This window comes from Histoplasma capsulatum, genomic scaffold (genome assembly GCF_000149585.1).
Source record: "Histoplasma capsulatum NAm1 scaffold_5 genomic scaffold, whole genome shotgun sequence".
In the NCBI taxonomy this organism is placed as follows: Eukaryota; Fungi; Ascomycota; class Eurotiomycetes; order Onygenales; family Ajellomycetaceae; genus Histoplasma; species Histoplasma mississippiense.
The window spans coordinates 525,658-550,693 of record NW_001813978.1 but is presented as its reverse complement, the minus strand read 5'-3'; the positions used below and the strand labels follow the sequence as shown (position 1 = coordinate 550,693).

Genomic DNA, 25,036 nt, shown 5'->3' with positions numbered 1-25,036 from the left:
AGCAAAACATGCAATACCAGGCACTGGCTGCCTTGGTCGTCCAGCCGAGCGCATAAATGATGACGTGTGTGCTTTCATTCAGCTTCAGCCTCTTTCAGCCCCGTTCAGGCTAGGAACTGTTGGGAAAGGGCCACCAGTTAGTTCCTGGTGTTACCCTGAGACTTGAGCTTCTCCTTGATCTATCAATTGGGGGGCTTGTTGAGTTGTGGTGGCGGCCCTGGAAACTGGGCAGTGAGAAGGACGATAAAACACCCGATCAAAACGAGTAACCATCCAGTGCATGTGATACAGGAGACAACCTGCCAGTGTCTTCAATTTTATAGTTCGACATGTCGAATTTGCACGCCTCAGTCAATAATATGAACTATTCAGCAACAGGGATCTCGCCCCTTCATGTTGTCGGGAATGATATGCAATCAACTTGCCAGCTTTCTCCACATATACATGCATGTTCTTTCCAGAATGACGCTCCGAATATACTATTGACATCCGGGACAATAAAATCCACCCTACTGGCTGATGGCAGTATCTTGCGGGACGCTGGTAGTTGCAAGAAGCATGCATATTTGATTCGGACAATGCCGGCTGGGGTGGCTCTGTTTCGAAAGATACGACACTGCAAGCCGCCTTATTTACCCGTTCTGGAAGGAATTTCTTTTCTCTAGCCCATAGATGGTCGAGGGAGACGAATGACAGGCATCTGCTTGTTCCCTTCAGATATCATGCACCAACTCCTTGTGGCTGACCTTCTTCTCATCCCTGTACAGCCCTGGGCAATTTTTTAGATGATGGCTGTCCAATCAGTAAATTCGCCTCTCATTTCGTGGCATATGGTGCGCATGTTCAACAGGCCACATTTCTTGAACCAGAGGAGATGTCCCGATTTGAGATATTGTTTAGCACGGACTTAACACGTACACAGACTCGCACGCATCACCGGGGGAAATTTTATCGAGTTCCCTCCCATCAAACACCCCGGCCTCGGGGTTGGAATGTCTTTGCGCCTCCTGTGTTCGAGAATTGTTTTGCACGACTGGTTTGTGCCACGTGGATCATGTGTACCCTGTCCAGGTGTGCTCCGTCCAGGCCCTAGATGAAGGTAAACCACCACAATTGGATGATTAGGCATATTGCAGGTCTGGCTGGCTAATGCGACTTTTGCACCATCAAAGTTTTCTCTGACAAAATGAGTAGGTAGGCTTTCCTGCTGACGTCTGCCATCTGCACAACGCCCTGCTGTTACTTGTAAAAAAAAGCGCATCTTACCCTGAATCGATAACCCGAGGAGACTGAGGCTGCTACTTTGCATGAAACAGCGTGTTGTTGCTGGATTCACTAGCTCGCGCCATTTGACTTGTCTTGCGTTCAGCATATCAATTTTCCTCAAGTTGTGCATGTACTGTACGTACATGTGCAGTACCTGTCCTACAAAGAACCAGTCTTCGTACTTAGATGCCGGAATTTCCATTCTTCAGACCATACTCTTGGAATTTCTTATTGAGAATGACAATGTGTCCATTGTTCCATACGCTAGATGACTTCCCCCATTTAAAGGCAGAGTGGCAAACCCAATCGAACTTACAAACAAGGAGAAGAAGAGACGAGTGGAAAGAGAAATAAATGCTAAAATTATACGAAGGAAAACACGAAACAAGCCTTTAAATATGAAAACCTGCAATATGATGCAAAAGGAAGCAGAACAAGAGGAGAGAGGAATGCCGTTAGCTTGTTTTTCACACATTCAACATTTTACCGGAAGTGCCTTCGACTTGGTTGGAGTTTTGGCCAATTTAACCTCCGCCTTGCGCCTTCGAACAAGTCCCTCGAAGACTTTACCACCAGCCAATCTCCACTTGGGCAGCTCTTGAGCAATTACTTGGTTAGGATCTTCACCCTGGTTGAGCCTGCTAATCAAGCTGGAAGACCGGGCAGCATTGGGCCCAACGTTGTATGCCCAAGATACGAGGGCGCCGTACTGGTTTGCATTGAGTTTCACAGCTGTCTTAGTTGACAGGGTGATAGCTTGTTGGAAACTCTACATTTTAAAACGCCATGTTAGCATCATTTGTTTCACAACACGTCAAAAATTTCTACTTTCATAGGGCGCGGGCAGCGAACGCACCCTGAGATCTTTCTTCAACAAGGTTGTTGCGGTTCCCTTGCTCAACGGGAACTTGACCTCCTTGCATCCCTTGGTCTTGCAGAGATGGCCATATCCCACTGTGGGAAGGCCGATAGGATCTGGCTCGGGTCTCGGTACGAAGCCCTCAAATTCTTTGATCAAGGCGAGAGTGGCCTTGTTGACATGGGGACCAATACATTGCCTGGCTTCTAGAATTGAGGAAGCCAGCACAGAGGAGACGACAGAGAGAGCGGCAGCAATAAGGATTGATAAGTGCATTTCGGTAGATGGGTATTTTCTTTGGAAGGAGTGGGAATAGGGGGAGGCCTGGACTGAATGTATAAAACTTGTCCTTCCACTGTACTTTGCGTGGGCACGCTGGGACTTGGAAAAGGAGAAGCGTGGATTAATCAGTTAAGATTTCGCAAAAGCATCCAGAAGTCGGTGCATCTTAAATATCGTCGTCTCTGGGCTACCTAGCCAACTTGTAGTCCCGCCGTCAAAGGAGCCTGTCTGTTCATCCATACTGTCTCATTTCTGAATCTCCCCGTAAATTTGAAGCTCCGACATGGTTTCTGCGGCCTTCGCCCTGGCCCAAGTCCCTGATCGATCGGGACCTCGGAAAATAATGCGCAGCAGCAGCCAGGTTCTTCCCACCTGTTGTGGTTTTTACGGACTGGCATCAATGGTGTTGCGTGTAGTTTTGTTTCGTCGTGCGTTTCGCCTTACGAGAACTTATTCCCCTAGACTCAAAACAGAGTCCGTTCAAAATTTACTGGATTGCTTAAGTTCGTCTTTCTCGACCAGGCACAGGAGATAATATAGTATTATCTAATCACAAAACAGGCAAAGACTCTCCAAGGCTATGCTTTTGAGGTCCGTAATATCGTCAAAGTTATCCGCTGAGCCATGCTGTATCGCGAATGCGCAGCAGGCAAAATCCCCGAAAGGCTCGTCGAATCGCGAATTGTGCTCCGTCTCCTGATCAGTGTAGATTCGAGATAATATGCAAATAGTAACCAGAAACTTGTACTCTTTAGCTGAACCCTGCTCTCTTCGAAGCGTCAACTCCATTCTAAAGTGCTCGAGCCTACATCAAGTACAGTTCGGATCTGGGCAGCTACGCTGCAAAAGATCCCGGGAGCTTCACGGTTCTGATGCATATTCTCTCTCGTTGATTGCTAGGTATATCTAATACGAAGTCTTCAGGTTCTGGTAAGCTGTCCTTATGCAAGGCTTTGATCTCGCAACCACCAGCTTAGTATCCTTGTTCGACGATTTTAACTCGACGGAATATCAGTAAGAGAAGATATACGATCGTCTGAATCGCCCGGCTAAGACATTTCTATATCAATGACTGTGGGATCCTCGAGTTCAAGTAATTCCGCTGGTCTAATAAATGTAAGCTTCTCACTATAGCTGAATTTGTGAAGCTCAAGAATTTGTTTTGTACTGTACATCTCAGCCGTAATTCCATGTTTGATATATAGCCTGAATGTCTGCCCATGTACCACAGGACTATATAGGAGTCGTTGGAAAGCATCGGACTTAATCAACGATGGATAGGGGCCACTTTACTAACCAAGTCATTATCGGAGTCCTCCTCTTCCACACCGAGGGAGTTTATGCATGGCGATTCTGAATAAATCCGATCAAGATTTCTTAATGTCGGAGTCCTAATACGAAGACAAATCATTTTTTAGTGATTTAAGAGAATACCTTTCGAAGATGCAGATAGCTAACAGTGGATCTAAGGGTCACCAAATAGCCGTTGCGCAGGTACAAGTACTACCCCAGGAGCACCCATATTAATCTGACTGCTGAGTTCACTGACTGGATTGCGAGAAACAGCTTCTGAAATGCTGGATCGCGATCGCGCGCAGCTCAGTTCATCTCGTATCTATGAAAGTGACAATCTCTGACAAAATTGAATTTTTTAAGACTGATGTCTCCCTCAACTCACATATGTCTATCCTACCACGGCGTTTGTCGTATTTCCGTTTCAGATTTATTTCTATTTTGGGCCTCAACAACCGCTGAGCTGTCAAGCTGGGTAACTGACCCTTTTGTTTCATAGGATAACTTGACATGCAGCAATAAGAAATGGTACAGGTTCTCTTCGTGTATTGGGGGGGGGGGGGTAAGAGAATGGAATGGGGGGTGTAAACATGTCATTCATTTCGCGCAAGTTTGATCCTGATGCCTCAACCCTCGTATCCACCCGGCACCCAGCCATCGATTGGCCTCTTCGTTCTTGGTATTTCGCACCAGGAGCAGCTATTTGCATAAAACCATGACAAAATTTGAGCCTAGTTCTCGTCTCTTACGGGGCCATCGTGTAGCTGCATAGCATGCTTGCGCGTTATTCACTGCGAAGCATGTGCCGTATCTTCAGATGTAACTGGAGTTTCCGCATGTCTTTCCAAAGCCCGTACGTGCTCTTCAATCTTCTTATTCTGGAACGGAAATAATGCGGGATAAAGAATGGGTCGTTGGTCATGTCTGCAAGGGGTGTTAAGGCTGTGTGCGGATCTCCTTGCAAGGATTCAATTTCATCCGGGATGCTTTAGCGGAAGTGTGAAAGACTCACCTGTTATCGTCGCAACTGTAGTTCTCCGCGTGATAGCTTGGTGTAAGAACAACCTAATGATGCTCCCAGCAATTAATCACCTGGATTTCCAACCTGTTTCAGCAAAAATGTACTACAAACCTGCTTATGCCGATTCACTGCCTAATAATTACGTTAGCCCAACTCCCGGGAAAATTGAATGCGTCGGAGAGGGAGTAGCTGTTGCTCACATAATAATAGAAGAACCTGCGGACTTTCTCATATATCTCTTGTGGCGTGTGTCGTTCGGGCCACATATGGAGGAGCTTTTCATACATTCCGAAAGGACCACACTTACTTATTTTGCGCAAGCGACCAAATAGGGAGAGCTCCGCGTATGTCATGCCCATTTGGTCTTCATCGGATCTAGGACACTAACTTAGCATGTGGTGATGAGTAAAGCGAAGAAGGGCAGACGACGCTTACTGTGTGTAATTTTCGGTAATGGGCTCCAGCTACATGATGGTTAGCGCGTGCTTAGGTCGCCTTTGGGGGCGATAGGTCAAATACGTACTTCTGCCGTGGGAATGGCATGCACGAAGCTTTCAATGATAGGAATATCAAAGTTTACTTTTGCCCACGTTAGGAAATTGATCAAATCGCTTTTATCAATTGAGCCAATTGGGTTCAGATCGGCGCTTGAACAGTCATATTCTACTCCAGTCATCAGCATATTCAAACTGGCTGCTTGGGGAGTTGCATCTTACTGGTCAGATACCCTCTCAATCTATAAACAAAGTTAGCGCCTGGTCATGGAAAAAAAAAAAAAAAAATCAGATATGGGAAATACGAACTGCTCCGAGAGATTGGCTTAAAATAGTTAGTCACAGACATATACTAAGATGGATGGCATGTAACGTACCTGATGCAAGAACAAGGAGGGAAGATCCCCCTGGCCTCTGCCGTACCAGAGGCAGAAGCTGAGCGAACATATAGCCAACAACGAGGCGGGAGCGTGCTTGAATATCTAAAAGGATAAGTTAAAACTCAAATACATACTCCTGAATTTGCAGGCTTACTTTGGAGAGCGAGGTTCTCAGTGGCGGTACCACCGTGGACGGAAAAACGTGGAGTAAAGTTAGTTACAAAAGTGAATAAGTTAGATATCGCTGAAACGACAGAGTCCATGTCAAGATCAATGTGGTAGCTTCCGATAGACTTGGCCAACTGCTTTGCTCTATTTCTCGTTTCTTTGCTTGAATTAGTGGTGGCCATGTAGCATGTGTGAAGGATTTTGCCACAAAGTTCTTGAGGAGTATCTGGCAGCCAATGTGAATCTTCTGGCACCCCGACAATCCTACGCATATCTGCGATAACCGCCTGATTTCCGTCGCGACAAGCGGAAACAACAAGCCGGCACATCGAGAATGTGATTATGGCAACTGATGCACTGTCCAGTCCTCCAGAGAGGGGAAGGCTGTGAACTATAATCAGTGGGAGAGTTTAAAGATAAGGCCAATAAAATCTTACAAGAAACCAGATTGCCTGCTGCGCCTCAGATAATCCCAAAGCCAGCAAGCTGGACCCAGAGCAATTTCTTCCTCTGGGGAATGGTATTCCAATTCGATATCAGGAGAAGGTTTGACATTTGGGTTAAGTAAGTCTGACTTTCTTGACAGCGAAATTGGAGCTTCGATCCGCTGATATGCAGGTGCTTGACTGCCTTGAGAGCTTCGACTAACCGAAGTACGAGTACTGCGGACTTCTTCCCTATGTATCTATTAGCTGGTGAGAACACATTGGTCTAGAAACAGCACTAACAGGTCCACAACAGCTGTGACAACATCTACATCCTTTAAGGAGAACTGAGAGCTCATTCCAACAACACGCCCATTAACGAATATGCCAGCCGAGCCGTCGAAATAAAGACGTCCGTTTCCGTCTTCACCCCTTTGATTGGCATATAAGTAGATACCACCACCTCTCGTACAGTGACGAATAAGGTCGATTCTCTGCTTGAGTTTTCTGAGTTCATGGTGCTAAAACGACGTTAGTAAGAAGGGGGGAAATGTTTGGTACTTCAAACTAACGCTTCCACTTGAATTTGTAAATATTTCTACTCCATTGAGCCCCATATGGATGCCTGGGTTATTTGGGGTGAAGAGTTCCTCGCAGGTTTCGATACCGATGGCCGAGTCATATGTGCTGATGACTGCATCTCCAATTGGAACAGTGGCTTGACCAGTAATCTCGCCTACAATTCTTTCAAGATAATAGTCCTCAACATATCTTGGTTTGGCCCATGAAGTAAACCATCTATATTCGTAGTAGTTGGCATCTGGGGAGCTTTAGTATGAAGGTAGTTTTGACTTAATAGGAAGGCTTTCCTACCTCCCGCAAGCCACATCTTCGGCTTGATCAGAAGTATCCTCCGATTCAGAATATGGATTCGTGCATTATAGCGAATCTAGAGCCATAAGTATAGGTTTATCCGTTTCCTATAGAGTGTGACATACGTTACGATGGCGCACCTTGGATGAGTCAGACAATCAGAAACAACTTGTGTACGAATAATGACATATTTTCAAACATACAGGGGCGCCGATATCTATCAGAATATCTTGACAGTCAGGATGGTCAATGATGGTTGCAATGCATTGCCAAACATGTAGGTAGAGATCCCCTTCCAAAAAGTGATCTTGGCATGAGTAGCCGGTTATTTCAAGTTCAGGCCCTACGCGAAGCCTAGGATATTTTCAATACAGATTCCCAAGAGGATGATGGTAGGATGCGTACCTAGCCCCAGCAGCTTTGGCAATGCGGATACTTTCTATAATCCGGCTTGTGTTTCCTTCGAAATCCAGCACCCACTGGTTGAGGGAACTAGAGGGCCGTTAGCATCCTGATACAGATACCCGCGAATAAAACATAGGACCTACCAAGTAGATATAGTCACTAGAGGAGCCATTTTATATCTCTACTAGAAACGCTGAGTTGCTGCGTAGAAACTGGTGCCTACCAATGAACTAACTAACTAACCGTTGGTGTTTGGCTGACTCACCTATCTGACAATTAGCTTAACGTCCACTACTTCACCACGTCCTGGGACACTAAATCACATGATATTGCATAGTTTGGATACACCAATCAAAAGAATACAACTTCAACCTCATACAACTCATAGATTATAGCTGCTTGATATAGTATTTAATAATAATGAATATAAATCAACTTACTTTGAGAAGCTGTCTGACTATATAATACTTCTAAATCTAAAAGACCAGGTATATATTATTTCTGTTTACTTCAGTTATATAAAGTCTGTGTGTAATATCTAGACATCTCTACATTGATCTCTAGTGCAATGCACTACTCTTTAGTCTGAAATAGATAGTCTAAGGCAGAGTTTTATATCATATGGTTTTAGTGTCTCAGAAAATGGTGAATTACATTAACAAAGTTTATCTATCAAAAAAAAAAAAAAGGGCCGGTTGATTGAGCCCTCAAAATACTAGCTATGTGCCGATTCATGGAGCATGTGCATAACTACGGCCACTATCACAAATTCCTTGTCATGTCGAGTGCTGGTGAAGGCTTCTTGGTTCTATCTATAAGAATCTAAAGCAAGCAAGAAAAAGAAAACAATAGAAGGGTAGAAACAGCCACATGCGTTATTCCTGTTACGGAAAACAAGCCCTAGCCCTGTATCCTAACTTTTAGCTTTACAGCACCTAATGTGATGATTCCTCCAACAAGCCCAGGAGTAACTCATCATCTTTCCATTTCACAAGAGCCTTGCTCTTCCAAGTCTCCCATTCCTCGCTTTTGACGTTAAAAACTTCTTGAAGTCCCGCGAAAAGACGTGGAAGCGTCTGCATATCTATAAAAGAACTCTCAGGCCCAAGAGCAAAGAAAAACCTCTGAACCTTTCTACCCTTGAGAACATAGTTGGCAAGATCTGCACGGCCCCTTTCCTGAAAGATGGCAGCTAGCCGCAATTCATCTGCAGCTAATTGATTAGAGCCGTCGTAGAACTCGTTCACCGGCCACATCATGCATGGCGAACAAAATGCCTCGGCCCTCGAGACCGTTCGAGTCCATTCCCAGTCTATGACTCCCACGATATCAAAACGGTTTTCAACCAGAATGTGGTCACCTTTGTCGTCCGGGTGCTTGAGAAAAAATTGGTTGTCTGGTAGGATGTTTTCCGAGAGAGCGCCAACAATATCCTGGCGAAATCGATGAACTATATAGGTTTCTACCGGATAACAGGGATCAATCTCGCCGCTGGCTATCATTCTAAGATAAGACTCAAGCATAGCCTGTGATCCCTCTAACAAGGAAGAGAATGGACCAAGTGGACCCTTTCCAACCTGCCATGTTGATTGATGTGCGAGACCTTGAATCTCTATAGCATCTCCCGCCGAGGAGAAAAGTGACCCAATTGCTTCGAAGGGATGCTTCTCGATCTCGAGGAACATGTCAATCAACTGTTGCATAATTTTTTCTTTCTGCCGAGGAGTCGCCGTCTGCCAATCCAGGGGCTTTCCATCCAGTTTTTCCATCAGAATATAGTCAACTCCAAGTGGGTTCCCTGGATCGGATTCGCACGCCCAATCGAAAATTTCGGGCGTGGGAATGCAAGTGTGCTGCTGGAGGTAAGTCATGGTGGCAGCTTCGCTTCGAAGTATCCAATCACGTACTTCCCGCGGCGGTGATGAGGTCCGAGCGAGGCGAAAACGAGCAATCCATTTGACATTGTCATCGAAGGTGATCTCAGCATGGCAATTCTGGTTTCCCATCATGGCAGACAAGCTCTTGCTAGACAAGTCAACGGTGCATGGGACGCCTCCTCTAAGTGTTGATGCGTGGGAACACAGCTTTGAACGATCTAGTTGACGCCATAACTTGTCTATGTGGCGAGCCTCTGTAGCTGCAAATTGGGCTGAGTAGGCTTCTCAGTTTTCCTAAATTGATCAGCATGAGCAGTGCTTTTAGATATTGATATTCCTATTTATTGTATTAACCTCTGGTTTGGGGCATTCATGCCATGGCTTTTGGCGGTGCGTGCGACAGAAGTGTCTGTCGCACAGCAAGCAGTCCCCTGATCGCTGTGCAGCTACTTTCTCACAGCTCTCCCATTCACATGACCATTGAGGCATCATGCATTTTAGTTAAAAGAAATCGAGAATGAGAATTAATAAAACAGATTCTAAAGATGTTCAAGTAAAGGAGATGAAGTGCAAAGACTCTGGTGATGCGGAAGAAGGAATAGGTCTAAGCGTTCTAATAATACATCCATATACGGAGTACGTATATCGATTAAAACAAATGGCACTAGGCACATGATCAATTGACTCCTCTGAAGGTGAAAGGCCCCATCTCCGAGCTTTCCTCCGGCCAAGCCGACACACTCAGGGCAGTTCCTGAAGATAATAATCTTCTCATCGTGTGATCGCTAGCTAACTCCATCCATTATAGGGGTAATCACGTGCGGTGGAGTTGCCGCCTCAGGTGGGCAACTACTTTACAAGGATCTATTTGTGGATTTAGCGTATTCGAAAATTCTGTCATTTCTTGGCAGTCAAAAACAACGCGTTGACACCATTTGAATCAATTATTGATTGAAATCAATTCTCATCATCTTCTGCCTCAATTTCTATACAAGTCTTATATGCTTTGATGGTGATTTATTATCCTCCCTGCTCTGTTGAATGAAGCTGTGCTGATTTCCGAATTTAGCAATATATACATTGATGGCTGTGTCACAGGAGCAAGAGAACTTGTACCACTCTGAGTTTTCTAAGCTGTATTCTTTGCATGGCCTACCTCTCTCAAAACAAGCTGACTGCTGCGATTGCTTCTTCTTAATTGGAAGTCAAATGATATAGCTTGAGAATGTCATGTTAGTCCTCAAACAATCTTCCAGCTTCAAAGCAATCTACTGTGATATAGAAGTATTCAATCATCTCATTATTATCAACTTGACCGAGTCTGTAAACTGTCGTCTGCAGATGAGAAAGTACTTTTTGAATTCATTCTTTATGAAAATTGACACCATTAGAATGAAATGATATACTGGCTTTGAAATGAATGAGGAGTTCAAACTAGTCAGTTTGCAATATTCAAATTACTACATTATCACAAATGGAATTGAAAGCTGCTTTAATGTATATCTCTGTCTCACAGTGAAGCCCTGCGCCAGGTCTATATAAATGATATTACACAATTTTCTGCGGATGATCTGGTTTTTCTGAATAAGTCTATTTTCAATGAGAAGACTGGCTGGCGAACTCATAGCTACTCTTCAATTGATGATGATGCATCAATCAAGACTGATATAACAAGAGGAAAGATTTGAAGTATTTGTGCAGTCATGACTCTTGATGAATATCTGCCTTGCACAGGCATTAAAGAAGGTTGTTGAAATTTAAAAGATTTTTTAAATTGACTTCAAAACAAACTTTTATCAACTATTGATACTGCATTCAACAATCAGCTGATGATTATTATCATGAATAACATTGTCAATTCATATTAGATATGAAGTAATTCAGTTAATTCAGACAGTTGATCATCTTATTCATTATCTTTGTTTTTATTTCTCAAATTTCAATTCAATTGAGCTTACATTTTCAATTTTGAAAACTTGAATGAAATGTCATTGAACCTTTCTTCATCAAACTTGTACAATTTATGAAAAATTCTTAAAATTGGCTATTCAAGAGTCTTGCTGTGACCGATTTACTCAATTGCAATTCAGACATGCTGCAGAAGGAGTGTATATTGAAGAAGAAGAGTTCATTCAATTTGTGGCGTTCCGCCCCTAGTCTCCCTTCCGCCCTGCTCCTTCCACCCCTGCATTATTATTCCTCCTATTCTTCCCGTATGCTGCGATCGCTCCTTCCTCTGGATTGGATCGCTGACGGGATGACTACGTATATATATAGGGGCGTTCGCCCACCCTTCTAGATTAGAGAAACTCAGACATGAATTATCCTACCAATTGAACGGCGTACGCCATACAATTAAAAAGATTTTTTGATAAATATAAAAATAAAGATACAGAAGTACGAAAATCAGATTTTAAATTTTTTCTTTCTCACTCTTTCATCTGAAATTAATCACTATCATATTTCACTGTTATATTCATCAATCATGTGTTGTGTTATACTTATCAACGGAATGTGTTTTCTATGTAGATCATAAGAAACAGATGAGACAGTAGTAGCTTTTGCAGAAGAAGTCTTTGCAGTAGAAACTTTCACAGTAGAAGCTTTTGCAGTAGAAGCTTTTGCAGTAGAAACTGAAGTTATTGCTGCTGTAGAGATGGAAGGGGTGTCTTTCATGTTTGAACATCGCGTTGTGGTCGAACGGCGTTTTGAAGGCATGATGATATATATATGCACAAATTTTCCGAATTAGGAAATCAGTATAGCTTCATTCAATATAGGATATGAATAATATATTGCAATCAGAGAATATCAGATCTGTATAGAAATTGCTGCGGAAGTTGATGAAATTCGTTCAAATGGTGTTCAACGCGTTGTTTTTGACTGCCAAGAAATGACAGAATTTTCGAATACGCTAAATGGCGAGTGGATCTCAGAAGCTAATCTACTCGCCCCAACACAGTCTCTTTTCTCGATACCCTTCCCTTTGCTCATTGTCTTCCCCATTCCCTCTTCTACCATCCATGCTCTTCAGAAACAGTCCAAATGACAATCAACAAAGCGATCCAGCTACAAGATTCAGTGGTCTTTGACAGTCGTTTGCGAGACCGGGAATCCGAGTCCCGTCACTGTGGACTTCCTCTGCAGGTTTCTGCTGAGATCCAGGAGGCTTATCTTCACCTCTGTGTTAGGAGGTAGTTGGAGAAATTCGGGGGCGGAATTTATGCTCACGATTGGCGCAGAAGCGCCCACCACTCAAAGCCCAATTGTTACATCCAGCTTGTGCCCACTTCTCCGCCATTTTTCTCGAAAGACCGGGGTTTGATCAGAAGTGGATGACCTTTGTTGTTGAGTATCGGATGTTGCTATAAGCCAGGTACTAGAGAAGATGCATGAAAACAGAAAAAAGGTTGACAGAAAGGTCGTCGCCCATGTATCTATATATAACAAAAGGCTGGCAGAATGCAGTTCTGCTGCCTGACTGCATGGATGCAAAAAGAGAGTAAAAAAAGAAAAAGATAAAAAGGTTTAAAAAGGTTACAATTGACTCATCATAGAGAGCAATTAGCGTCTCATTCAGTCAACTACATGGCCCAGGTTTAGCAGCAACCAATGTGCCCACCCACCTTCCATCCAGTGGGAGGACGATACGACGATCGCCGGCCCGTCCCATCCTTCAAAGAAGGACTCCTCCGTACACTAGTCCACAGCAATACTAGCTTGATCACTGAAATGGCGGCGGAAAACAATATTGCTCAGAATCTACTTGTGAATGACCTTGATTTCGCAATTAGAGTGGAATGAAATGGGTTCTTGGACGCGCGAGGTAACGCTGGTGCTAGGGTGTCCATAGTGACCAGTGTATGACCTTGAATCGTTTTATTTTGGGTGGTCTTTTCGGTATGATAGTCCTAGGAAAGGTTAGGTTCGGGAGTGAAACTACGTAAATACAAAAAAGCTGGCTGATGAGAAGAAAGGGTGACCAGTGACAAAGGAGACTTTCTCAGAACTTCTGAAGATCGGATACTTTCTATTTGGTGAACTTACCTCCTAGCTATCAACCTCAAGCCGCTACTGGAAACCTGGGCAAGTACATATCCATCACTGCATTTCTGATTCAATGTCTGGTTCTGATAAATTGATGCCAATGCGCTCGGCCAAACACTCCATACGCTTCTTATATTTCCAGATTTCAGTAATGAGCTTGCGATTCACTTCTCTCAAATTTCCTCTTTCCTTTTCATGCTGACGAACAGCACTTCCTTAGCCGCTAAAAGTGCACAATTCTAGGATTCAAGGGGTTGATACTCTCATCTCGAGCGTCATTGTATATTTTCCTTGGTCAATTATCTGTGCTGTATTCGCGGCCCCTCTGCGCATTTCTTGTGCTGCTTCACGGCGTGCACCAGGCCCATCGACTTTCAACGTGGACGGTCCATGTGTCGTCAAGACATGCATGACAATGTCGTCCCGGGCGGTCGTGGGTGCGCTTACCGGAAATAGGCCTGCCTCAGCATCGGGCGCGTTCCAGATCACGCTGGATAAGTGCTAGACCTGCTTTCTCTTTCTCTCGAACAATGGCATCCATCAGGGAACTATTTGCGGCGTTCATCTCATGTTTGAACTCATCAGTCTCCATTGCAATAGCTTTGTTCTTCTTGAGGAGCACGGTGTTGGTGTTCCCAAGACGATCGATGCGATCCGCAAACTGTTCCTTTTTATTCCGCATACTGTTTAGCTGGTATACCAAGCGGCGAATATGTTGTTGCATGTTAGCTATGGTCTTCTCAGCCTCTGCTGCCAAATTTTCGACAGCGATATTCTGTTGCTTCTGATATCCAAGCTCTTCCCTCAGAGAAATAATCTCGGCATCACATAATTGGGCTCTTTCTAATGCGCTTTTCTTCCTTGCCTATTCCTTTCCCTTTGCATTCTCCAGTCTCGAACGAATACTGGAAAGCTCCTCGCCATGGCTACCCAACGTTGCCTGCAATCTTGCCACCTCGCGATAACGCAAATCCTCCAGACGCTCGATCGTTGCTAGGTATTCGGTGATATCATGTTTGTCCATTGACAGATCAGTGTCATAATGGGGGCGGATTGAAGACACTGACGCCGAGCGTCGCAATGATCGTGGCCCATTTAGGGGATTGGAGGGACAATGCTGGCACGCTTGATTCATATTGACTACCAAGTTTGAAGATAGTGCAGGCAGGCTAAATAGTTTGAGTATTGGTGGAATTTGTTTAGCCAGAAGATATATCTGTGGAATTTTTTAGAAGGCGGAGGAAGTGCTTTATATTATTGCTCTAATTTATATTATTGCTCTAAACGAATTCTATTTTCATCCACCGCCCACCGCCATTGGGAACACTTGCAACAACCACCCCTCTCAACCAATGTGAAAAAAGCCATTAGACTCAGTCTTCAATGTTGCTACGATGTTAATTAAATTGCAGTAGTCAATGATGTTCTTGTAATTAATGGATGTGAGAATAAACGCTTTTTGCTAATGTATACTGCAGTCCATATATAATTTAAAAAACTGACAGAGGGAATAAAGTCCAAAGAGATAAAGCACAGGAGAATTATGCCATAAATTTCAAATAGAAATGATTGAAATGTCAACCATGAAAATAGAGGTAAGGTAGACTTGTGTGGGATTAGGGATTTTTGTAGCTGTGGGTGTCACTCAGAATTTACATCTTTCCCTGGGGCCAGTGTTATCTCTGGCTCCGGTTGCAGCAGCATGACACTAAACTACTTTAGTTACAAGTCATGTGCTCAGAGCAATCCTCCCGAGTTCATCCTTCTGTGGAGATTTGTTGAGATTTTCATAGATTCTTCAAATTGTTCAACTTTGACTTTCAATTACACAATCATCATACATATTTGAAATTTGTGAACCACCTTAGCTTGTAGCTAAAGAGAAGAAGAATATAAATATATAATTTTTATATTAAAAAAATCAATATTTAATATAGATGTATCTTGTTGAAAATTATCACTTTTTTTCTGATTGAAATCAAGTAAATAGCAGATTGTTCCCGTGTTTAAAAAAAATGAGTTGACTTTGAGGTGATACTTCATATCTAAGAAATGGGAATATGAAAATAAAAATTGATACCATCGCGAGAACATTGATTTTCCTAGGTCCCAAGGTGGTACAGAGATGCTGAATAGATGGAGTTGGTTTGGTATTCTCACCCATGCCTAAGGTATAGCAAATCGTCCCCGTGTTGCTAACAAACTGGAATTTTTTCTCAGACGCTTCGCAGGATAATTGCACATCATGGGATCAAAGACTTATTTGGGTTAGCTCATTACCAGTTTTAGATTAGCTTGTTTAAAAGAGTGACTAATCATTAAATCAGTGTTAACTAAAACAGCAATTATCCTGCGAAGCGGCCGAGCTTGCTGAGATAAGGCCAGTGGGCAATGTTTTGTTGGGGGGATTGGATTGGGTGATTCGTACCCTCTATACTCCGTACCACGGCGCTGGTGGTGATTGAGCTCTTTTGCCCTAGTGGCCTAATATGTTTATTTAATACCTGGGTCTGAGAAGGTCATGTGACCGTATTCCCATCGTCGATTGGAACAGATTTAACGACGTGTTGGAGATTCAACGAGGTGTTGGAAAATGGCTCAATCACATCGGCGTGGAAAGGATGGGCCGAAGCCAAACGGAAAGAAAGGCGCTAAGCCAAAGAGCGCACCCGACATGGCAAATAAATCTACCAGCGTTAAAAGTGGTGGGAAATCCTCCAGCAAGTGCCCGGAATCGATGGGTGGGCTCTCTTCCTCCAACGATGGAAACAGCAGACCGGCTCTACAGACGAAAATATTACCACTTCCACTTCAACAATTGCTCCTGAACGTTTTTCAGTATGGTCTCCTCTCCGATAGGGATTCTAAGACAGAAGCATTATCGCGACCTTTATCAGAATTGGTCCAGATATTGAAGACCCATCTTTATCATCGGGACTTTATATCTGCATTTGCTGATGCAAATGAAGAGTTGCTCAAAGCATACGCGCTACGTTGGAGTGCCGGAAGGGCCTTAGGCTATGCGGGTATATTTGCATCTGTTTTAGAGATGATTATTCAGCATCGTACTGTGGTTGCTGGAAACGAGAAATCTGGTCAGCATGTCGTTTGTATTGGAGGAGGTGCAGGAGCAGAAATTGTTGGACTGGCTGCGGCGTGGAGGTGGCTGCATGATGGGGGAATATCCAATGCCCCAGCAGCTGTTACTTCGGATCGCGCGGCTGAATTCTCTTCAATGAGCAACAATTTTAGAAATATATCATTGGAAAATGAGATGGAGCCAGTACAGATTCCTGACACTGATACCCAGCTTGCAGGCCAGCAACCGTTTTCAAATTTCTCGATCACCTCTATCGATATTGCTGACTGGTCTTCCCTTGTCAACACCCTCAACAAAGCAATTTTATCCGAATCTATACCGTCGTCGATGGCTTGCCCTGCGCCGTTGATTCCTCCCACGAATCCAGAGAGTCAAGTTGACGGGCAGTTTCAGGTTCATTTTAAGAAAGCAGACGTATTGAAACTCACAGATCAGGAAATGCGTTCCCTGTTCAGCCCACCTAGGAACGTGAATGGTGATATGAAGTTCGATTGGCTAGCTATGAAGCGAAACGAAAATATGCTGGTCACTCTGATGTTCACATTGAACGAGTTGTTCTTAACATCGATATCTATGACGACGGCATTCCTGCTTCGGCTAACGGATATGCTCCACCCTGGGACAATACTGCTCGTTGTGGACAGTCCCGGGAGTTATTCGACTGTCTCATTTGCTACTAGTAAGGAAAATTCCACGCAAAAATCGTCAAATTCCAGTACACCCCCTCCTTCCAGGGAAGACCGCACAACGCGCCAAGATGTAAAAGCGTCTGCAACGAAATTGAACCACCCGATGTCACAAAGAAACTACCCAATGCGTTTTCTTCTCGATCATGCCTTACTTTCCGTTGCTGACGGGAATTGGGAACGCGTTGTGTCAGAAGATTCTCGGTGGTTCCGAAGAGATACAACCCTGCTGAAGTATCAAGTTGGGGACGGAATTGGATTGGAGGATATGAGAGTCCAAATCCATGTCTATCGAAGGCTAAGTGGTTGACAGCAGAGTCCGTACAAAGCCTGATACCTTAGGTTCTGGGCCTCCAGTATATTCTGTACTTCATGGCAACCCCCCGCATCCCCTCATTCCCCCCCCCCACTATCATAGAATATAGTGGTGGTGTGGGGATGCCGCGAGCACCTGTTCAACCAAACAGGGAAAGCAGCGCTTAACTTCCAATTATCAGATCCCTTGAAACTTTACGGGCGTTAGGTTTTCCGCTTCTGAGCGCAGTGTTACCGTCCATCCATGGCTACAACTATATCTATATAGCCAGTCAGAATTTCCTTAATCCAAATCCATATTTTCATCTGGAACCTAGATTACCATGATCGTGCCAGAAGTTCAATCGAGTTGAAACTCCAACCCTTGTCTACAATTGGAATATCTGATTAAAATGAAAAAAAATAATTGGAATTCTAACTTTTTATTTTATTTTCTCCGATGAAAATCGACTTTCTATTTGATCCTTGATTTCTTACTCTCATGCTGAAAACATTGAACGGCAGACATTCTATTTACTGTAACGGTACCCCGGACAGCGGCCACTCTAAGCCAGGTTCCTTTTGACCTAGCTGTATCTCGGACATTTCGCCGCTAGCAGTGCGCATGGGGATATGGCTATTTCACATGTTGATATTGAGTTGAGAAAATTAATCAACAAATCGAAGATATATACGGATCGAGTTCAACCCGTTATCTCCCCGCGGCAGGAAAGATCAAACGCCCTCACCGAAAGATGTGGAGGTTTTCTGCTGATAGGAAGGTTCTAGCTCTGTTTAGTACTTACTGTCTAAAGTTTTCAGTTTCACATCCATCATCCCCTTCATTTAATGGAATGGAGAATCTGGCCCTGGAAAAGTTTAACAAAATAACATGATTGTCTATGAATATAGATTAGCAGGGAAGTTGAATAAAATCAAGAGCTTGATTCACCCTTTCTCATTTTCTTCAATCATGAGCTTTTCTTAGTTTGGATTGAAGTAGCCGTGTCAGGGCTTCAAGACCATTCATTCCTTTCGAAGCTGGAATAGAGATAGTAATCAGCGGAATGATACGTAATAAACCAAGGTATTGAAACTTTTTTGCATCCAAAGAATTACTTGAAATCAACAATTTCCTCCGGGAAAGAAAGAGCAAAAAAAATGAAACGGAGCAATACTATGAGGTGTAGCGTATTAGACAGCATGTGGTTTTAGAACCCTACATACATTCTGGTGATGTCAATGTTCCCCTGAACACACCCAGCTCAGGAACTCGCATGTAGAGAGGAATTGTTGGTCTGCTGTCCCCCATAGCTTTTATTCTTTTATCCTTTTTAGGTTTTTTCTACTTGTTTTTATTCTTCCTATATTTGATATGACTATCATCTTGAAAGATTTCTTCCAATTGCATTGCTCTGGAACAAAAGCATATTCTAGTCATTCAGGGGACTGACTGTAAACCAAATACCCCTGCAACTTTTATCGTTCAGATGTTGCTCAGATCTGCCTTTGTGGATAATTGTGTTGCGATATGGCCATGCTCCTTTGTGGCCTCACAGGTCTTCTCCTCTCCAGATGGCAGTACTCAAGATTTCTCGATTCAAGAATAATTCGTTCCAACAGCCCGTGTAAAGTTGTTTATAGCTCTCAACACTCCTCAAACATACTCGAATTATTTCTGATATTCTTCTCGTGTAACTTCTTCCCAGATGCTATCCGCTGAGCAAGTACACTGGATTTTTTCAGGGTGTGCATTGCTTTACTCTCCCTAACCACTGGCTGCTTCTCAGCAGCTCTGACGGAAGACTCTTGACGTTTTCAAGCACCAATTGCTGATTTTTCTGTCTTCCTGGCGCTACAGGACGGCTGCCTATTCATTGACCAATAGATCAATGGCAGATTCGAACATCCGTTCCTTCCCAACTTCTCCCCAGTTTTGCCTATATCCATATACGTAAATAGGCATCATCGGATTTTTCTCACAGTCCCTAATGCACCAATGTCACGAACCCTCCAGTAGCTTCCGAAGTCTTGATAGATAGATATTCTAACGACGATGCGGACTGCCCTCGCAATAGCGCCAGTGATGTCCCTCATCCTCGCAATTGCCCATCTGGCAATCGCAATCCTGCTCCCAATACCAGTCGCGCAAGTACAGACTGCTACCGTCTCTTGCACAGCCATAACCATAATCACAGCGCGCGGCACCTCCGAAGAACCCGGCGAAGGCCGTCTGGCTAGCATCGCCGGCGATCTTGGCAATGAGCGCCAGAACAGCAAGCGAATCGCGCTTGATTACCCCGCGGATCTGTTCCCGTACTCCCTCTCGTTATACAAAGGGATTCAAGCTTTGACTGGCCTTTTAAACACGTCCGTGTCAAGCTGTCCGCAGTCGAAGATTGTGCTACTGGGGTATTCACAGGGTGCCCACGTTATTGGCAATGTATTGTGTGGCGGAGCCTTTGCGGAGCGGGCGGTTGATCGGACCATTGTGGATAAAGGTACGCAAAAGACGTTGTTGCGAGTTATTGTCGTCGCTTGGACGGTTACAATTTGTCCGTGGTGGGAATGGGGGAAGGAGGAAAGAAAAAGACAATACAAAAGCTAGTGGGATATCAACATAGTGTTTGGTTCTTCTTTTAGTTAACTCCAAATTGTATCTTGGAAACTCCTGTAGTGTCTGCGATTATTTTTATGGCTGATCCGCGCCACGTACCCGGTAAATCGTTCGATGTTGGCAGTTCAACTAGGAGCGGTGTAAGTTATTTTCCTTCCTTTCCGCGCCAGGTCATTCATTCCCTTCTCTTAATTTGAAGCACATTGGTTCCTGGAGATGTCCAATCCTACTCAATGTTCTCAATGTAACTATCTTGCCAGCTCTTCCCACGCCCGGATTCCGAAGCATGCGACGCGTATGCTTCTCGCATGCGGTCCTACTGTGACTCAGGAGATCCGGTCTGCGACTCAGGCTTTGACAGGGAAGTCCATAGTGCTGTTGTGGAGAAGTATCGGTCTTATGCTGTTGCTTTTGTTAGTGGGTTTCTTTGAGAAATTATGCCGGCGGTGTGGTATTGATATTAGTGTACTCAAATTTATTTGGTGCAGATGGTGACCCATGGCCATCTCATGATGAATTGCTTTTGATTATTCGTGTTTTCCTGCCCTCATCTCCTCTGTTCGCGTTTTGTTTGAGCGCTTATAAGAAATGTGCGGAGCGAGTAAATGTATGAATTTTAGTTTTCATGGACACCCCTTATATCGGTTAACGTGAGCTATGTATGTTTTTCGGTTATGGCATTTGTATGCTAATGTTATTATTGCCAGCACGAGTCCTAGGCAGACAAAGAGCGTAACTATAGGATGAGTTTATGTAAGTATCAAAGCATTGGTCTATATTCTATATTGTATTACCCCAGGTATTAAAACATTGCAAATAGACAACCCTAGCCAAGAAAAAAAAATATCAAGACATGAGAGACCCTGGTGAAGAAAAAGTAGCCAAAGTAGAAAGAGTTGTTTAAGCGGCAGTGGGTTTCCAAACGCCAATGACTTAGCTTTCTCTATTCAGCTTCGACAGGTATTGTACATTGCATGGCGACCAGTGAAGGCAGCATGCTCGTTTCCCATACGCGCCAAACCAGGCCCTGAGGCCCATTTTCTAAACTTTAATCGTATCTTACAAATATAAATGGATGAATTCACTGCCATCGCAACCTCGGTTCCGAATCGACGCCTGCCATCTCAGGCGGAACGCTCGTCTCATATCTGTAGTAGTCGCTGCGGTCATCTGGTATCGTAAGTGGTGTTGAATATCCGCTAGATTTATGCGATCGGTCCGTCATGCTGGATACTTCTACGAGCTAGATTTGTCTCTGTTAGATGAAAGCATAACCAGTACGTGGTTTATTTTTACTTATTTTCACAGGGGTATATGATGGAACTTGCCATTTGTGCGTGGGAGTTTGTTGTTTGGTATAAGCCCGGGGATGCACTACGGCTGAGGTTTTGGATGTCGATTGTCGATGTGCACGGAGGCGAAAGGACGGAGATTGGAATGGGGATGGAGATTTAACCCGAAACGGAAACGACGATCAATCAAACTGGGACAATACTCGGATAGGGGTCGACGGTATTCCGGGGAGAGGAGGGCGTGATTTATTGGAAGAAATAGAATGGTACTCGTGAAGTGAGTGGTATGGAGGAATCGCCGTTGACAAAGAGTGAGGGTGTAAATGCACTGGATTGTTCTGGGGAGGGATTGAACGAGGTTCAAGTGGTATAGATCGGCACTGTGGTGAGTATTGCTGTTTCAGCAGCTGCGGCTGCTGCGGGTGATGATGGGCTGCCATAGAGGTGTATTGTTGTGGAAGGTGTTGGAATTCTGGCGGTGCGGCCTGGTGGTATGGGCCTGGGAGGTGCGGAAGCTGGACTGGCTGTGATTGAGGAGAGGCAATGGAATGGTAGCCTTGGTAGGAAGTGGGAATATGAGGATATCGGGTAAAAGGGGCTTGAGGTTGGTCTGTAGCAGGTTGGCGATGGTGATGATGTAGGAGCCCGCCGGGAGAGGGATGGTCTGGGAGCAATAACCCGGCGGAGGACTCATGTTCGTTCTGGTCTTTGCTCCTAATGTCGGGGGTTTTACATATCTCCCAAGCCTGATAACGGGTGTATTAGCTCTAGTGACTATTCCAAACTCCTACAAACCTGGTAGACCTACAAAACTTACAAGATCGCTACGTTTGCTGGACCGACAATTAGGCATTGAGGTAGCCTGGCGAGTATAACCACGTTTCTGCAGAGCTCGACGTAGACAGTCCTGCTTCACGTCAAGGCCAAGAACTTCGATTATCTTCTTGTAGGACATTTTCCGATTCTCCTTAGAGGCGGCCAAAAAGGCTTCAATGTCATCGACTTGCTTGGTGGACAACTTGCTGTTCCGACCTGGCCTTTTTTTGGGATCGCACGTATTTGATTCACAGGTGTATTGGACAGCGCGATGGGAGACGTGAAGATGTTCAGCTATAGCTTGATACGTATAACCTAGCCGCCGCAGGACTAGGATATCTTTTCGCTCCTCACGATTAAGGCGGCGTCGATGGGTCTGGGTCCGAGTTTGCGTCGTCGCAGGTGAGAGCTTAGGGGACTCCATTGTGGAAGTCATCGTCGCCATGATGGGATGAGCTGAAGCTGAGGCGAGAGCAGATCTGTGTCGAAGCCAGGCCACTATGAGGCCAACTTGAGGCAGCCAGGAGAACTCCTGGAGCTGCAGACTTTCCCTTGTGGCAGCGCCGCCGTCCATAATAATAAAATAACTTCAGAGCTAAACTAAAACTCCGACGGAGTTGACCGTCGAGAGCTCCCGTCTTGCTCAGAGAAATTTCCCATCCGCCATCACGTGTGTTTCTAGCTGGGCATTGGCGCCTCATTTGCCGCGCTAACGAGACGCCATGTTCGGGTGTTTGAGATGGCAGTGGATGAATTCTTGATATGTTTGCGCCACGTGGAGAACAATGTTGGGGCAAACTTGGGGAATTGACCCAGGTGTTGAGCCAGCTGTCTGTGGTCCTTGGACATGGCAGACAACAAGATAGTTGATCAAGAACATGCTCGAGCTAGGGCCGCACCGCCTGTAAGCCCTCATCCCGCCCCATCGCAGTTGTGATTCCTTGGGATGGTCTACAGAGAACGGAGAAAGAGGGCGCATCGTGTGGTTTCACGAGGGAACTGAGCATCTGTGGTTTGTTCTCTCCAACCAATATATGTAAGTGTACGGAGTAGAGTCTTCACGTTTCGTGACCAGCATATTGTATATTAGCACATGTGCTAGGAACGCTTTATCTAATTCATCAATATATCCAAAGATTTATGCCTCTTCGCTTGAATTATGGAACCTGATTCAGTTTTATGGTTTGGCCTACCTCCAACAAGCACAACATTCCGATCTCAATACCGTTTGTGATCTCTTTGTTGCAGAAGGGGGGCATACACCTTGCAGAACTAGCCCTATATTTACCAACCCTATGGCTTGGAGAGACAGGGCAACACTGACGATCGTTTGGGCGAAATGATGGACACAAGAGCCGTACTAAATCTGACATGGACCCGTTTTGAACAACTCGCCCATACTCATGGTTTCGAACGGAGGCGGGGACGGGATGACACCACCATTGCTATCTGGGGGCTCAATTGTTAGCTTCTGATCAGCTTTCAGATGCATGATACATAGTAATGCGATGGTGGTGACTGGAACGGCTGAGCGAATATCCTTGCCTCGCAGTTTTTACGAATATCCAAAGGGCTCCCGACATCGTACATGGCACATCCTGAAGGATGCTATGCCTTTTGAGTCGAGATTTATCCTATAAAACGCCTGCTGCTAATGCACATTTCACATTCGTCAGGAATTACCCCTGCTGGCTTCCCCTTCGGTTGAATTGCCCGAAGGCCGGCATAGCAAGCGAATCATGGAAGTTCATCATTGCCTGCGTATAGGGCCCTACATATTAGCACAACATGTTATCTGTTCGTTTTGGCTCGCAGTTCCATGCCTGGTTCCATTGTTGTGTCTTTGTTGGAACCAACTCTCATGCTGATTAGTCACCGCTGAGTGTGTTGCCGCAGAGGCGAATTCTCAATTGGCCAATTTTGCTACTTTCCGTCTATCGCAATGCCTCTTAAATCATTACTCAGTTGGTGTTTTTGGAGGTTGCCATTCTTTGCATCTTCACTCCTAATTGCAGACATATTAAATAAGAGATTTAATATATATATATATATATATATATATATAGTTATATATTTTCCAGCTTTTGGACCACTTCAGTTTGTGGGCAGGAAAACAAGTTCACTGCCACGATTTTATGTCCCGCTCTGACGATTTTCTCTTTTAGAGACTTACTTGATTTTGTTTCCCATCGAGACATCTGTACGTTCGGGCATCTAGAATGGCGGATTTGATCGATCACGAATCATTGAACCAGGATGAGAAAGGAACGACGGCTACGGTAGGCGACACCTCGTCATGCCCGTATCATGAGTCGTTCTGGCACCAGTCTTCCCAATCTTCCCAGCTCCAGAGGAAGTTGAAAAGCAGACACCTTCAGATGATTGCTATTGGTATGTATATACAAATGCTCTCATTATCGATTCGGAACTTTACTGTTGAATCGTCCTAGGCGGAACTGTCGGCACCGGTCTATTCATTGGTAGTGGCGAAGCAATTTCAACTGCGGGCCCTGCCGGTGCTCTGATCGCATATACTTTCGTCGGATCTATCGTGTATTCCGTCATAGTTTCTCTTGGAGAAATGGCAACGTGTATACCAGTAGCTGGCGCCTTCACCACGTACGCTACCCGCTTCGCTGATCCTAGTCTTGGTTTCGCGATGGGTTGGATATACTGGGTTTTCGTGGTCCATTACTTTCGCACTCGAGTTGACGGCAACAAGCCTTATCATCCAATTCTGGATCAAGGACGCCCCTGCTGCATATTCATCGGTGTGTTTTGGTTGTTCATAACGTCAATCAATCTGCTACCCGTCAGCTTCTACGGCGAAATCGAGTTCTG

At 44.6% G+C, this 25,036-nt stretch overlaps 9 protein-coding genes across 9 annotated transcripts in view; 3 read left to right on the top strand and 6 right to left on the bottom strand.

The window, feature by feature from the left end:
* Positions 1–966: 966 nt before the first annotated feature.
* Positions 967–2,401, bottom strand: HCAG_05022 (predicted protein; the record flags this gene model as incomplete). Its single annotated transcript, XM_001539505.1, has 4 exons — positions 967–1,089; positions 1,267–1,326; positions 1,754–2,035; positions 2,123–2,401. 4 exons carry the CDS (start codon positions 2,399–2,401, stop codon positions 967–969), a joined length of 744 nt encoding a protein of 247 aa, XP_001539555.1.
* A 2,435-nt stretch (positions 2,402–4,836) lies between these two features.
* On the bottom strand, positions 4,837–7,638 carry HCAG_05021 (hypothetical protein; the record flags this gene model as incomplete). Its single annotated transcript, XM_001539504.1, has 12 exons — positions 4,837–4,853; positions 5,029–5,096; positions 5,157–5,185; positions 5,245–5,368; positions 5,438–5,457; positions 5,593–5,697; positions 5,730–6,120; positions 6,201–6,440; positions 6,492–6,709; positions 6,761–6,986; positions 7,467–7,553; positions 7,610–7,638. 12 exons carry the CDS (start codon positions 7,636–7,638, stop codon positions 4,837–4,839), a joined length of 1,554 nt encoding a protein of 517 aa, XP_001539554.1.
* A 763-nt stretch (positions 7,639–8,401) lies between these two features.
* Positions 8,402–9,337, bottom strand: HCAG_05020 (predicted protein; the record flags this gene model as incomplete). The annotated part of the gene is made up of 1 exon (XM_001539503.1): positions 8,402–9,337. One exon carries the CDS (start codon positions 9,335–9,337, stop codon positions 8,402–8,404), a length of 936 nt encoding a protein of 311 aa, XP_001539553.1.
* A 4,299-nt stretch (positions 9,338–13,636) lies between these two features.
* HCAG_05019 (predicted protein) lies at positions 13,637–15,094 on the bottom strand (the record flags this gene model as incomplete). Its single annotated transcript, XM_001539502.1, has 4 exons — positions 13,637–13,891; positions 13,920–14,081; positions 14,458–14,559; positions 15,047–15,094. The coding sequence occupies 4 exons, from the start codon at positions 15,092–15,094 to the stop codon at positions 13,637–13,639; spliced, it is 567 nt and encodes a 188-aa protein (XP_001539552.1).
* Positions 15,095–15,983: 889 nt separating this feature from the next.
* On the top strand, positions 15,984–17,486 carry HCAG_05018 (conserved hypothetical protein; the record flags this gene model as incomplete). The annotated part of the gene is made up of 2 exons (XM_001539501.1): positions 15,984–17,169; positions 17,371–17,486. 2 exons carry the CDS (start codon positions 15,984–15,986, stop codon positions 17,484–17,486), a joined length of 1,302 nt encoding a protein of 433 aa, XP_001539551.1.
* Positions 17,487–18,004: 518 nt separating this feature from the next.
* On the bottom strand, positions 18,005–18,782 carry HCAG_05017 (predicted protein; the record flags this gene model as incomplete). The annotated part of the gene is made up of 3 exons (XM_001539500.1): positions 18,005–18,107; positions 18,277–18,370; positions 18,698–18,782. The coding sequence occupies 3 exons, from the start codon at positions 18,780–18,782 to the stop codon at positions 18,005–18,007; spliced, it is 282 nt and encodes a 93-aa protein (XP_001539550.1).
* A 744-nt stretch (positions 18,783–19,526) lies between these two features.
* On the top strand, positions 19,527–20,823 carry HCAG_05016 (predicted protein; the record flags this gene model as incomplete). Its single annotated transcript, XM_001539499.1, has 4 exons — positions 19,527–19,971; positions 20,148–20,227; positions 20,348–20,504; positions 20,795–20,823. The coding sequence occupies 4 exons, from the start codon at positions 19,527–19,529 to the stop codon at positions 20,821–20,823; spliced, it is 711 nt and encodes a 236-aa protein (XP_001539549.1).
* Positions 20,824–21,168: 345 nt separating this feature from the next.
* On the bottom strand, positions 21,169–22,619 carry HCAG_05015 (predicted protein; the record flags this gene model as incomplete). Its single annotated transcript, XM_001539498.1, has 3 exons — positions 21,169–21,330; positions 21,583–22,125; positions 22,197–22,619. The coding sequence occupies 3 exons, from the start codon at positions 22,617–22,619 to the stop codon at positions 21,169–21,171; spliced, it is 1,128 nt and encodes a 375-aa protein (XP_001539548.1).
* Positions 22,620–24,414: 1,795 nt separating this feature from the next.
* Positions 24,415–25,036, top strand: part of HCAG_05014 (hypothetical protein) — a gene marked incomplete at both ends in the record, with an annotated part of 1,833 nt that continues 1,211 nt past the window's right edge. Inside the window, 2 exons of the mRNA XM_001539497.1 lie at positions 24,415–24,586; positions 24,646–24,966. Of these exons, the coding sequence (XP_001539547.1) occupies positions 24,415–24,586; positions 24,646–24,966 (493 nt within the window). The remainder of the gene's footprint in view (positions 24,587–24,645; positions 24,967–25,036) is intronic.